Genomic DNA, 14727 nt, shown 5'->3' on the forward strand with positions numbered 1-14727 from the left:
CAGCTATCTGCAGGTGATGAGGGACACCTCTTCCTTTGGGGAGCCAAGAGCCATTAGGCCAGCTATGCCCTGGCAGGCACAGCCCATGTTAGGCATTACCCAAATAGGATGGATACTGCGATAGCTGGAGAAATCTCTGTTAGCTGGGCCTTTGGGAATTTGTGATTGCCCTCCACACTGCGTGGGAGACTTTCTGAAGCTGATGGGACCAATCACTTTCTCATCCCCACTTGACTCTTCTCCCCTCTGAGGCTTTGGACCAATATTGTGATTTAGGCACTTCTTCCCACTGCCTTCCTCAGCCCCCTGCCTTCATCCTCCCCAGCTTCCGATGCATCTACCCCTCAGGAGCACTTGCTTTAACTCTCCCATTTTTATTCTCCTGTATATATCTCAGAGGTCCTGGTGCAGCTTGCCTTGGCATGGTGTTTGTTTTCTGACAACTCCCAGAGGCTCAAGTCAAGACAAAATCCTCATTCTGTCAGTCACTGTATGAACACGTGATTAGGCACATTTCCTGCTCCAAAGACCTTTTGATCTAAACCTGCTGCTTTGATCTCATAATGATACTTAATTCCTTTCAGTTTGGCTCTCACCCCTTTCTTGTCCTCAAATTGACAGCAATTTCATTCAATCAAGACATTTCCAAGGCAAAGATACCATCTTTTTTTACCCATAGATTCTTTCTCCCTACCCTGGGTTCTTCCTTCTGCCACAAATTATCATTGTTTTGCTTTTCCAGCTAGCCCTTTCAGATGCTTTTATGATTTGTGGTCCTCTCATCTTCCAGCTCCTTATTATTCTTAGGGTTCAGCATGTACTCTCCTCTCCCATCTCTTTCAAAGGGAAGCTCTTGCCCTCTCACAGACTCAGCTATCCCTTAGCTGAGCTGAATTTATGATGAACACTGTTCCCTCTTCTTTATCTTTTCATGCTTAATTTCACAAGGGTCTTTATGGTAACCACCTCTAAAAGCTTTACTATTGCATCAGTGATACTCCTCCCTACTTCTTGCAAAATTTTCTTCCTGTCTTTCCAATCTCAAAAATAAGAAACCTGACTGTGTGTTAGCTTTTCCCCTAGGTTTTAACCCCGCTAACAGTGAAGGTGAGTTGTTATTTGTCCATCATGTCCTTTTGGTAAGGTGCAGATTTGTTATCTGGTTAAAAGGCACCCCAAAGGGATGGGAATTAGCATATATTCCTGTGGCAATACAGTAAGTCTTTCTTTCTTTTGAAATTCATGTTTTTAACTCCCACTTACTTGTTTGTTCTCACCTCTGATGAACTCTGCCTGCTTGGCCATTTCCCCCTCTCCATGGAGAAGGCAGCAGTACCATTGCAGTGTGGTTCCTGCAATGTGGTTCCTGCCTGACCAGGTTTGTGAGGGGCACTGATACCATCATCTGTCAGCACCTCTACAGATCTGGATTCGACAGCAAAGACAAGAACAAAACAAAACCAGAGAACTGACTCACACTAGTGCCCAGAGAGAGAAGGGGAGAAGGGAAAGAGAAATGAAGACCACAACCCTATCCACCCGAGGGCACAGAGGTCATGTTAGCCAGATAGGGAACGAAACAAAAGGGACTTTTCTGGGGGTGGCTGGGCAGGGGGAGCTTCTGTTTGATTATTTTCATTTTGCCAGGCTACCTCCCAGTGTCAGTCACTCAATGACCTAATTTTGTTCCAATAATGAAAGTACTCTATATTAACAGAAAAAGGATTATTTTTTTCTCCATCCAATCTAATGAACTGGTTTTGGCGGCCAGTTTGAATGGTATTTTGATCACTTGAGAGGTTTTATACGAAATAGTTGATAATTTAAGAGCCTGTTACACCAGGAGAAGCTCTTGCTTGCTTGCGTGTCTGTTCCTGCCCTGTCGTAAACTAAAAGAATTAAAAACACTGCAAGCCAAGATAAAGTTGAAATACAATTCTCTAGTTATTTCAATCAAAAGGCAGTATTGATTATTTAATTACATAGAAATGATCCAGATGCTGAGCATTTATTACAGATTGATGACTGTCCCAGAGTAGTTAATGGCCCTTCTTGCTGCCATCAACACAAGCTGCTTATTAATCCCTGGAATACAGCTTGCATAACAATCATAACCTGCTGTTAAAAGTTTATAAATAGATAAAAGTGTCACATGGACTTACGAGTGCTGAGGCTGAATGGGATCTGCGTGGCATTCCTAGTGAATGAATGCCATGTGCATGAGCTCATCTGATTGCTTGAATTATCACAAAATCCCAAATTGCTCTTTTGGATTGGAAAATGGCACATAAGAAAGTGCCAAGTGGCTGGAGTCCTATCTACTGACTAGGAAATAATTACTTCGCTGCATAATAAAGAGGCACCTTCATTCTAACAGCAGCGCACTGCCCTTCTTATCCTATCGCCTGAAATGCATGTAAGGAAGGCTGTGTGGCTGTGCTGTTTCATTCCTTTGCCTTGTTTTCAAGAGGACAAAACTACACACACACAGAGCTGCTCCAGGTCCCCCCAAGCCCAGCAATGAGTCCAGCAGTTGTAGGGGTCTTGCTAGGCTGGGATCTGTATTATGCAGGAGCCCTTTGCACTTGTGTCTCTCCATCTCACACTGGGCTGTTAGAACACTGAACCCGGTATGTGCTGCCAGTGAAAGCTGCTTTTGGAAAACACTGTCTCTTGTTACTGACACAGCTGGGAGGACATGCAGACCCTGGGGGATAGGGCAGTTGAGGGCAGGGAATCTCAGTGGCACTGCATCCCAAATGCTGTGTGGTAACTGTGCCCACCACTGCACCGGCACTCACACTGTCCCTTCTGCCTGGGAGCTCAGCTTGCAGAGGACCCAGCATGCAGAGGACCCAGCTCCTGTGGAACTGCAGCATCCTCATCACAGTGCAGCTCAGCTGAAGTCACCTGGGCACCAGCTTCAGTCCCTGTCCTCTCATCAGCCACTGTCCCCCCAGCTAGCTGTATTCAGCTTCCTAACCCTGCCAGATGACCAGTGGCTGGTTATTGCATTTGAGCAGTGACTAATAAAACTTATATAAACATGCTGTTGTCTGGAGATTGAGAAGGCTGCCTGGAGGAGTGGAACAGGTCTGTGGGAGCACCCTGTTCCTAACCAAGAATTTAGAGAAGTGGCTTCCCTGTATCCAACCAGACCACAGATACTGAGGTAAGAGAAAAAGATGAGAAATCGCTGTCTCCTTCAAAGAATTAGAAAGGTGAGGACCTGAGACTCTTCCTGAATCACAACTTCGAGCCTGTTAGCATTACTGCCTCTATTTTCTATTCTTTTCAGTGGACCTGTCTCAATTATGCAAAGACACACTTCAGTGCAGCGCTGAACCGGAGAGGGCTGTTCATCCTTTGAAAAGGAGAAGTTGGGTTTCACAAGGCTCCAGGCCCTTGTCCCCTTACACCATACACTGTGCACTTCTCCTCTAGCACAGAAGCTTGGGGGGCTCCCCGATCCCCATGTAGCAGCAGCTGGAGCAGGGGCTGGGATACAGGAGAGGAGTGGGTACATCAGTAGGCTGTCGTTGCCACTGCAGAAGTGTGAGATAGAGGGTGAGATATGAGAGGTGTACACATGGAGCAAGCGTACTACCCAACAGGCTGACAGGTTGGAGGAAAAAAAAGATATATTTCACCAGAGTCCTTTCCTGTGACCTTCAAAACTGCTTGTTCAGAGAGCACACTGCCTCACCCACTGCTTTGGCTGTGCCACCTCCTCCCCTGCGCCTCTCCCTTGGGCTCCCTCTTCTCTCTTGCTGCAGCCTGTAATTTTTCTTCACACTCTTGAAATTCCATGGACTGCAGTCTCTCTACCTCTCCTCTCTTGTACTGTCAGGAGGCTGATTCCCACTGCCAAACACTGCTGGCGCACCCCTTCCACAGTCCACTCCTGTGATTTTTAGAAGGAGTCAGACACTAAACAAGTGCTGAACTAACCTAATTATCCTTCCTCAAATTCTTCCCAAATCTGCTCTGCTGCGCTTTCACAAAACGTGGCCACTGTTCAGGTGAGAAATGCAGCATGCACTTCATGCACTTTGTTGCATTCCCTCCAAGGAGAAATGCCTCCCCAGGGCCTCTAGTCCTTCCCTTGCATCGAGCGGGTGCCTACACCCGGGCAGGCTCCCTGTCCTGTACTCACGAGCTCTGCAGCACTGAGGGATACCAGCTAAGCAGGCAGGCCCAGAAGACTTCTGTATCCAAGAGCTGAGAGAAACAAATTTGCCTCCCTGTGCTCGTCCAGAGGCACTGAATCTTTCTGTCAATGGTGTTCGGCGTCCAAAGCTCGGTGCCGGGTGAGGCAGGAGCAGGACTCCACCCAGTGCAGTGCTGCACGGGAAAGAGGGAGCACGTTCCCATCGCCTCCATCCCTCCCGTCGACGCCCTCCAGAAGCCACTGGGCGGACGGCAGCTCCGTCTGGGATGCTCCACTTAGCGTGGCGGCCAGTGCCATCTAGCGGGATCGGGAACGAGTAACCAATCTCCCCAGAGGTCCGGAGGGACCCGGCAGCACCCTTTGCCGCGGGGTCCCCTCCCCGCTTTTTTCCCTTCTGTGGGAAAGCGCTCCCACAGCGGGCTCCCTGTTTGGAGGATACGGACAGACAGAAATTTAAATAAATGGCTAAAACCATGCATCAGCTGGATGTCAAGCGTCCAGGCATAAGGGATCCTGGAGTTTTGTTTGCTGTGGGAGATGGAGTGGGCGAAAGGCTGGGAGTTGGAGCACGCTAGGAAAGACAGGTGACAGGTCCAAAGGAAAGTGTGTGGCCGGGTCAAAACTGATTTTTTAAAATTAATATTTTCATTATGTATGGATTAGATGATATAAATATCTTTCTCATCATTATTAAACATCGTAGAGAGCAGGTTTTTATGGACAGGTCTGATAAACACCTGCCAAAGATAACACTGTGCTGCCTCACAGTGTTCTTGCCCTTAAAGGTCTCCTCCAGTACTTCACTCCACTGGCTTTTTATGGTCTCCATAAAAGAGAAAGAAGGAGGCAACATTCTTGCTTTTATTAAACAAAATTCTCAGTTACAGGTAGGGAGAGGGAAGAGGATGCAGAGCATTCCCCAGAGAATCTTAAATTACGTTATTCAACTGAAATATTAATCAGGAATTCCTTTTCGTTAAGTACGAGCAGTTAAGTACTTCAGCTATTTATGTGCTTGTACTTCAGCATACATTTCGACGAGGCAGGGCGTTTTTCCCACTGTTGCAGAGTAACGACAGAAAACTCAAAACTGAAAAATGTGGCTGGAAAAGATGTTTCACACGAAAGAAGAGGAAGGAAAGAAGACACCTGGTATATGCCTTTCACCTCAATCACGGCATTAATCTTGGGAGACCGTTCCTGTTAATCAGAATAGAGGCACAGAGTCCAAAAGGGGATGCCAAGCCACCCTGAGGAAGCGAGGGAGGTCTCCAGCAGGGAAACCACTCACCAAACCCTGCTGGCGTGAGATAGACCGTGCTGCGATCGGGACAAAGTAACGCAGAGGGGTATCTGTGGGAACCCCCCGTGCGCACAAGCAGCAAGGCGCGGTTTCGGTCTGACATTCCCAGCGACCCTCAGAGGCGGGCCCAGCCCCGGCCCGGCCCCGGCCCGGCCCCTCCCGTCGTGCATCGCTTCCCCCGCCCCTTCCGGCGCGCGGGCGGATATGGCGGCTGCCACTGAGGAGGCCGAGCCCGAGCCGGGGCCGAGGCAGACAGAAAAACAAAAGAAGAACAAGAAGAAAGCGGCGCCAGGTGTGGGTGGGGTCCGGGTCCGTGCGGGGCTGGGGGCCGGCGCGTCGGGAAGCCCTAGGGCTGCAGGTCCTCTCCGTGCGACGCTGGGGAGGGTAGAGGCTGCTGTTGGGTGCTTGGGGCTTGTGGTGGTGCGCCCGCCCTCAAGGTACTCGGGTTCCTTGCCTCAGTCTGTGCCTTGTGCTTGTGTAATATACTTGTATAGTAAATCGTGCCTTGCAGAATATACCATCTAAGGAGTCTTTCTGCTGTGCCTTTTGCAACCGGACACGCCTATCTCGTATTGGCCTTTTTAGCCACCAACGCGCCTGCAACAAACGTGGGTAGAGCCCTTCCCAAAAGTTCGTTCGCGAAGCCTAGCCATGAACCTTATATATATATATATAAAATCTTTTATCAACAGCGCATATCTCAGCAGTGGATTTGTTTGTTTGTTTGTTTTAAGTATAAGTAGCTTAAAGCAGCAACTTCATTACGGCCAGTAGAGATGCAAACCAGATTCTAGAGAGGATTAAACCAAACTTCTTTGTCCCTCTGCTTTCAGATACCCTGTCTTTTGTAGTTAAACGGGGAGGAGATGTGTAATAGTCACTGATGCAATAGGAGGGAAAAAAAACTCAACAGCTTTCTTTTTGTTGTTGTTGTTGTTGTTTTTTTGTTACACCTATAACAGTTGATGAATCGGAACTTCTCACTGTGCCAGATGGATGGAAAGAGCCAGCCTTTACAAGAGAGGATAATCCCAAAGGGCTGCTGGAAGAAAGCAGTTTTGCAACATTATTCCCGAAGTATAGAGAAGCCTACTTGAAAGAGTGCTGGCCACTCGTCCAGAAAGCCTTGGGTGAACACGTATGAATTCTTAATAATTGTGATGCTGCACTTTATCTTTTGGGACACACATGTCTTAACTAAGCTTATTAAAATAGTGGAAGTTGCTTTTCTCATACTGTGTTTGTAAATTTCTACTGTGCTTGCGTTTAGAATTAGCAGTGTCATTTTTTGTTGGCATCAAAATCACTGAAGAACTGTGTAGCCGACTTGCAGTCCTTTACAGATGCTGTTAGCAAAGCTCTCCGCTGATCTTCTCATCCAGACCCTGACAGCTTTGTTCAGCATTTAAATTCAGGGGGATGAGGGAGATGCTTTGGGCCTTGTGACATATATTCAGTCTGGTTTTTGTCTGTGTGTGTGAATTTCCTTAAGCTAAAAGTCGCTTAAGAAATTTTGGAAAATAGATCTGCATTCAGTATATGGCATTCTGATTGTTAACTGCTTATTGCAAAAGCTGAATTGTGAGGTTCCCATTTAGAGACTGATGCACTGTTTCTTTTCAAATACTGCAGTATGTGAATGCAGCGCTGGATCTAATTGAAGGAAGCATGACTGTCACTACCACTAAGAAGACTTTTGATCCATATGCAATCATCAGAGCTAGAGATTTAATAAAACTTCTGGCAAGAAGTGTTCCATTTGAGCAGGTCTGTAATAAATCCTGGAAGTTTGTATCTATCGTAATGCTTATATTCTATCTTAAATTCCATTATATATCCTACTCAAATTCTGTCCTATAAAAGAGTACATTTTGAAAATTTGGGATTTTCAAGTGAGTCAAGTAAAATAAAATACATATTTAAAGTAAATATATCTGGAAGCAAAGTGAGAAGAATAAACTGAAGTATTCTCTTGACTCTTATGAATAATACACATGCATTCAGATGACATTGACTGCATCTTTTCTTTTTAGGCAGTTCGTATCCTTCAGGATGATGTTGCATGTGACATCATTAAGATAGGCTCTCTGGTGAGGAAGAGAGAGACTTTTATAAAAAGAAGAGCACGGCTTCTTGGGCCAAAAGGATCTACTCTGAAGGTATTTCCTCTAAGTGTAGTAACCAGACAATTCTTACACCCAAATTTGTGTCAGGTCTTCGTAATTAATTTCTTTTTTTGCTATAGGCCCTGGAACTGTTAACAAACTGTTATATTATGGTGCAAGGCAACACTGTTTCGGCTCTTGGACCCTTTAGTGGGCTAAAAGAGGTAAGGGGAGGTAGATGAGCTGTTTGTGTAGCAAACACAAACTTCTGTGCCCAGCTCAAGGGCAGGTGTTAGGCAAAATCTGGCAACCTCAAGTATTTCACTGACTTTTCAGCTATGTGTTAGTAAGTTACAGGAATATCTGTAGTCTTATAATTTTAGCTGCTGAATTTTTTAGACTCTGAGGTCATTCTGTCTTGGAAGAAAAAATACTTGTATATGTTTTAATACCTATATAGAAGAATGCTTGTCAAAAGCAAGTTCCTCATGACACCATAAGATCCATGGGAACATGACAGTAATATATTTTTTGGGCCTGCTGGAGTCTTATTAGAAACATGGCAATATTATTTATATTTCTAAAGTGCTGTGCCTTCTAGTTAACCCTGCGTGTTAGCTTTTTAAAGGCTGGAATCGATGATCTTGGAGGTCTTTTCCAACCCTAATGTTTCTATGATTTTATATCTCGCTACTTTGGGGAGACAGAGGCGGGGAGAGGAAGCAAGATAATGTAGCTGGTATTTTAAATTATTAGAATATGAAATACTTGCTGAGTTTTCTGTTCTTCATTTTGTATTAAATACAGGTCAGAAAAGTTGTTCTGGACACAATGAAGAATATACATCCCATATATAACATCAAGGTTAGCACAGTCCACTGTGTGGCTTTGTTTACAAGAAAATACTATTTCTTCCCAGATAATTGTGTGTTAATAATTTACATGTTTCTGTGTGGTAATCTATATTTCTGCAGTGTGCTGCTTTAAAAAAACCCTGACTTTGACATCCTCCCTTTTATTAGGATTATTGCCATAATACCATTAACAGTATCTGAGAAAACACTAAAGGAAGTGTGTATAAACTTTCTGCCCTTCGATTGTTTGTTTAATACTTGCTTATTTACACTGAGGCACCTTCTCCAGTGCATTCTGTCTCCATTTTGAGACGTATGCATCTTTCTGGTTCTGCTGTTCATAATTAAGCCCCACTGCTCTCACTGAAGTGAGAGATGAAGGTTTGGATGTAGCATATTCACCGCAAGACAGTCTAGTAAAATTTGTATTTTGAATCTCTCGACTGTTACTGTAATACTGTTTTTAATAACTTCTTTATGACATTCTGAAACTACTGAAGACTTTGATGATCAAAAGGGAATTAGCAAAAGATCCTGAACTGAGGACACAAAGCTGGGAAAGATTTTTGCCTAAGTTTAAGCGGAAGAACTTGAAAAAACGCAAGGAGCCTAAGAAGAAAAATACTAAGAAGGAATACACACCGTTCCCACCTCCACAGCCAGAAAGCCAGGTCAGTTGAAACTTTATTTGGTTATGCAGGAATATAGCATGACTTGAAATCGTGTTCTTTGTAAAAAGAGGTTGGGAGGCTTTTTCTGTCAAGATCTTGATTTCCTGATACTAAATATCTGGCTTATAATCCATAATTACTTAAGGCTTCTTGGTAATTGTCGTACATAGATTGATAAAGAATTGGCAAGTGGTGAATACTTCTTGAAAGAAAGACAGAAGAAACGCAAGAAGATGGAAGAGATAAAGGTAAAGCTGTACTGGTCCACTGTCCAGCTAAAAAGCATTTGACTTCTGACCTGGAATTTGATTTTTTTTTTCGGTCCTTTTTGCCCTGCTCTACTGCTACTTGACCTTTTTATTTGTAACTTTAGGCAAAGCAAGCAGATGCAATCAAGAAAAGACAAGAAGAAAGAAATAAAGCTTTTATCCCACCAAAGGAAAAACCAGCTGTAAAAACAAAGAAAGGTAACCTTTTTTTTCCTGTTCTAAAACCTTCTGTTGTCAATTCCTAGGCTAAGTGACTTTGCAGATACAGCCTAGGGAAAAAAAAAGGTCACGCAAAAAAATCCTGTGGTCAGAGCCATGCCTAGAGTTGCCAGACACAGTAGAAAGATCATGCAGCCAATAATTCTATACCTGTAAAATTACAATTTTCTGTAGAATGCCCAGTCTCGATTTGCTGTTCTGGCTACATCAATTTCTAGCTTTCAGTCTTATAGTGAAGCTGTCATAACTTTTACCTTCAAGTGGCTTTTTTAAAAAGAAACACAAAAGCAGTATTTACTTGGAAACTTTTGCCACAAGTAAGTACTGGTACAAGATAGGGTAAATAGCTATTTTTAAAAGTTAAAGCAAAAACCACTATATGCAGAGTAAGAGCTTATGTTCTCAGATGATTTTCTTAATGCACTAGAGAAACAAGTGTTCAGTTTTCTGGATTCATTGATTATGCTGCATATTCATGGTATTAGATATGCTATGTAGGCTTTGTATTGGCTATACTACCTATATATTATTACACTATATATTACACAATTTCTTATGAGCTTAAAAGTCTGTGTTTCTTGAAAAGCATGTGTTCTGCAGCATTGATACAGTACTATTTTTTTTGTGGTGGCAGTAAATTTCCAATGAGCCTGTTGTTGACTGCACTGTCTCTCAAATATGGTGCTTTTCTAGTTGATGCATGTTTTGAGCTAAAATCCTTCAGTCTTCCAAGAATAGATGACAGCACAGTTTGTATGAAGAGAAGAACTGAGATCCAAAGAAGACATATGGTACCTACTGTTAGATGTAGGAATTAACTGTATGAGATAGGAGAGTTAGATCCAAATTCATGACTCGTGCTCAAAAGAGAAAATACCGTCACTTAGGTGAACGTAAGGGTAGGTTATTCATGTTGCTCAGCATTAAGTGTTTCACTTCAGTATTCTGTAGCAGTCTCTTATAAAGGTCTGCATGCAGGGGTCAAAGATCTGCACCATGTGCCCCCAGCCCACCCTTCCCCATCCTTTTTCCAACAGTGGTCAATAATGGGTTGCCACGGACAGGCATGTTTGGGATCTTACCACTTTAGTTACTTGCAGAAAGACAAAATACCATGAAAGATCTTCTAGATATAAGCACTCGGTTATTTTTTTCTCTTCCTATGTGAGATCAATCATGCCAATAGACCTATGTCTAAGACAGTGTGTATGTATTAATTTCAGAGAAGTACAGTAGTGTTCTGAGGAGTGGGGGATAATAGTTTGTATTGTGGCATCTGTGTCCAAATGCAGTTGTATGGGATTTTTTATATGACTGTTCTCCTTTGAATTCTGCTGAATAATATTTGTAGATAATATGAGTTTCAACAAAAATGATTAGATGAACAATCTATAAAAACATTAGTAAACATAAAATGAGTCCTAACCAATGCCACAAGATGCAGTTTACTATGTTTATATATGAAGTCATCTCATAGACTGTTAAAATTTTTAAGAAGTAAAATTCATGTCTGTTACCTTTATATTTCTTACTATGTAGCCTCCACTGAGAAAAAAATTGATATCGAAGCCATCAAGGAAAAGGTAAAGAATGCAAAGAAAAAGAAATTAGGAGCACTTCCTGAGGAAGAAGTAAAGTTAAAAATGGCAGCAGATGAAAAGAAAAAAAAGAAAAAGAAGTAATTCACCATCCAAGATGGGCTCACTTTTCTCCTCCAATAATGAACATTTTCACCCTTGGAAGATTGGAGACTTTTTGCTGTCGGTATTATCTGGACAAGAAAAGATTAGGTAGAAAGATCATTCTATTGTCACAAGTACAGTTTAATTAGTGGACCTAAAGCAGCTGTGCAGACTTGCCAAGGTTGGTGAAGAAAATCTGTGCCACTATAGTGTTTGAGAAAGTAAGAGAGCTGGATAATATCCCATCTGCCTAAAGGGAAGGTTTCATAATAGAAACATTTAGGAGTTTGATGTGGAGTGTTAAACTTTAGGGTCAGAGAACTCTAAAAAGGTGAAAGTTCAAGGTAATTCTTCTGTGAAAGACTACCAGACAGCCTCAGTTGTGGTGATAACTTTTGCTAAATGGGCAAGATTTTTTACTGTATTATGCTTTTGTTTCTGTAAAAGCTGATTATTTGTGTGTGTCTTGTCTTGATGTTAATAAACTATTTTAATACATTGTTCTTAAATCCTTTAATAGTCTACTGCCCAACCGACATGTTGTTTTCCAGGAAACAAACTCACAGCTTCATATGAGAATTAGACAAACCATAACCTTCATTGATTACCATTAATACCATTAATAAACTGTCATTTATTAGCATTATCTTTATGGTATTTTAGACAGAATGTGGTACAAAGTGTCTTTACACAGGGCGTGTGCTGCAGGGAAAGCATAAAATCATTTTATCTACCTTTAAATATATTTTTAACTTATTTCCTGCTTGCAAGAATGTCTTAAAAAACTGTGTTCCTCTTTTTTTTTTTTTTTTTGAGGTCCTTCCCCTATTTTAAAGGAAATTTAGAGGTTTTTCAGTTTCCTGAAAATGCAAAATGTGATGAAATAAAGTGGACCGGCAGAGCAGCTGTTGCTTATTTCATATGTTTGAGATTAAAGAAACAAATGTAATGAGGTAGAACCACACTAATTTCCTGACTCTGTTAGAGTGTTTTTGCCAGGTTTTAGAATATTGATCACCTGCACGTGCAGTGGAAATGATTATGCTAGAATGGTACCACTCACTGCTCTTAGGTGGGTGACTTTTTATTTGAAACTAGTAGGTGAAAACATAGCCAATTTTTTTTTCTTACACATATAAATAAAAATTTTGAATGTATGTGGTTAGATAGCTTTTTTAGAAACCCCAACTGGCATTTGGCAGTTGACAGTGCAAAGGGGAGACTGATGTTCAGAGTTTGTCAGGTAGTTCAGACCTTTCACAGAGTGCAAGGACTAATTTCAACAGGACACACTGCAGTATGTTTAAATGGCAGTTCTGAGAGCGTGCCCCCACGAATGTGCTTCAGCAGAGGAGTCTGCAGAGAACCCAGTAAGGGGGAGGCTGACTGTACCCAGCGAAGGACCATGAGTGTCTTAGGGAAGGGAGAGTCCTTGGCTCTAATCTGAACTGCATGAGGCCCCTCTCATGATGGAGTGGCACGAGTGTTCCTGTTGTTTAAAAAGTTAAAAACAAGTTGTAGGGCTGGTTGTCCCATAGTGGTCTGGCAGGCTGGCATATCATTTCAGGAACCTGATCTGGCTGTGAAAGTATCCTACAAAAAAAGTATTTTCCAGCTGCATCAGCTAAATGCTTGGTTGCCTGAGTTGCAGTGCAGGAAAACATAGCCCACCTTGGTGGCAGCCTGGATTTAAATTATACTTTCTGTGGAAGTGTGCTTTTTTAATTTAGGACTCACAACTGAGTCCTAAATTTTTAGCTTTTACATCAAATGTAGCTTTTACATCAAATCCCTATCTGTAGTAGAATTCTTAGCAGTCTTCAGGCAGTCTTGTCCTGTTGTTATGGGGTGGAAGGGCATAAGATTTTGTTTCATATTTTTTGTTTATTGTGGATTTCAAGGATTGTTGGTTGGACATTTATTTGTTTAGACTGGAAAATCAAGAAAGTTTACTCATTCCTGTAGGAAAGTTAAACCAAAGGATTTGTCTGCCCAAGAGTCCACATCTGAATAGTAACTGGCTGCATGGTATCACTGTTGGTGCTTTTTGCACCTGTTTTCTGAGAGTATGGGTATTCAGTTGTAAAACTTGTATAAAAAGCAAACAGAAAATGTAGTGGATTTGGAAGGGTAAAAAAGGTTTTTTTGTATTTTCAGAACAGCTTGAACTATTGTGAATTATCTCCATAAACTCATTTATATATCAGTGTTTTGCATCTATCATATGGAATTCATGGGCATATGCCATAAGTGTGGAGAGTTCAAAGTGGTTTGATCATCCAGAGCTAAATACCTGATTTTTGGATGTCCTTAAGATGACAAAGCTACTTGTTTACCTTTGGCTTCTTGACCTTCAGGCTTTTTTTTTGAATGAAAGATGCCACATTGTAAAGTTTGGGGTTTTAATTACCCTAAGCCCCCCGTGATTTCCAGGTTTTCCAAGGAACCTTTTTCTATAGTATTTCCTAAGAGCTGCTGAAGTATATAGTTAAATGTCAGTCCTGTGAATGTTTTGAACTGTAAGGTCTCTGCCTTGTTTCTTCTCCTGGAGACTGAGCATAGATTAAACTAAGCAGGGGGGAATTCCTGCTGACCTCATTTTAAGCTCCCTGGACACAGCAGTGCACGCGCTTCCCTTTCCTGCATTCCTGGTAGTAGGATCTAACCGCACAGGGCTTCATAGGAGCAGACACTGTGGTGGGCTCCATGCTGCTGTAGGAACCCTGTGCAAGACAGCATACAGAGAGTAAATCCTGCTGCCCATATGCTGGCCCGTTTTTGATGGGACATTGCAGTACATGGAGCTTGAGGCTTGGGTTTTACACGAGTGCACAGACTGCATGAGTGATTTATTCAGGGAATGCTGTGATGCCAAAATGACTCTAGTGCAAGCAAGTAGTAGCATGAGAAATGTTGAGTTCCAATTCCAGTGTTTTCAGTAAAAATTCATGCCAATAGTGGGATCAGGAGGAGGTATGCAGAAACACTGAAAGATACTGTGGTGACAGTATCCCAGAAATAAAGAGGTGAAAGGGAACTTCCTTTACAGCACTGTGAGTCAGTGCCCTGCAGAGGGACATGGTGCAGAGGCTTCCAAATGCATAGATACAAATCACTACAGTCTAGCTGTGAGTTTGTGCAGCTCTGCTCCTTCAAGGCTTTGCTTGAGCCGAGCAACTGCAGGTGGCAGAGGTCACACCCAGCTGAACACAGCAGTTGTTTCCACAGCTTTGTGCCTGCTTCAGATGTGCAAGTTCCAGGAGACTCATTCTTTAGTAGCTGTTGAACCAAAGTCTTAACTATGGGTACAGTGTGATTTTATCTGGAGTTCTATCTTTCCCAGCATTTTGTTTCTCAGTGTTGTGTAAGCTGGAGATGATTGTGGTGTTATTTTGTGCACCAGCAGTTAAACTTTAGCTCATGTTGCAAATACACAATTGCCATACGCGGGAA

At 42.5% G+C, this 14727-nt stretch overlaps 1 protein-coding gene and 1 long non-coding RNA gene across 2 annotated transcripts; one reads left to right on the plus strand and one right to left on the minus strand.

Moving 5' to 3' along the window:
- Positions 1 to 3918: 3918 nt before the first annotated feature.
- Positions 3919 to 5621, minus strand: LOC135414639 (uncharacterized). The gene is made up of 2 exons (XR_010430759.1): positions 5463 to 5621; positions 3919 to 5371 (listed from the first exon to the last, which is right to left on the minus strand). It is a non-coding gene; the product is annotated as an uncharacterized LOC135414639 (long non-coding RNA).
- A 12-nt stretch (positions 5622 to 5633) lies between these two features.
- KRR1 (KRR1 small subunit processome component homolog) lies at positions 5634 to 11783 on the plus strand. Its single transcript, XM_064655623.1, has 10 exons — positions 5634 to 5766; positions 6437 to 6612; positions 7107 to 7241; positions 7508 to 7633; positions 7720 to 7803; positions 8387 to 8443; positions 8934 to 9104; positions 9275 to 9352; positions 9478 to 9571; positions 11132 to 11783. Exons 1-10 carry the CDS (start codon positions 5679 to 5681, stop codon positions 11272 to 11274), a joined length of 1152 nt encoding a protein of 383 aa, XP_064511693.1. The 5' UTR covers positions 5634 to 5678; the 3' UTR covers positions 11275 to 11783.
- Positions 11784 to 14727: the final 2944 nt, after the last annotated feature.

Source organism: Pseudopipra pipra, chromosome 5 (genome assembly GCF_036250125.1).
Source record: "Pseudopipra pipra isolate bDixPip1 chromosome 5, bDixPip1.hap1, whole genome shotgun sequence".
NCBI lineage: Eukaryota > Metazoa > Chordata > Aves > Passeriformes > Pipridae > Pseudopipra > Pseudopipra pipra.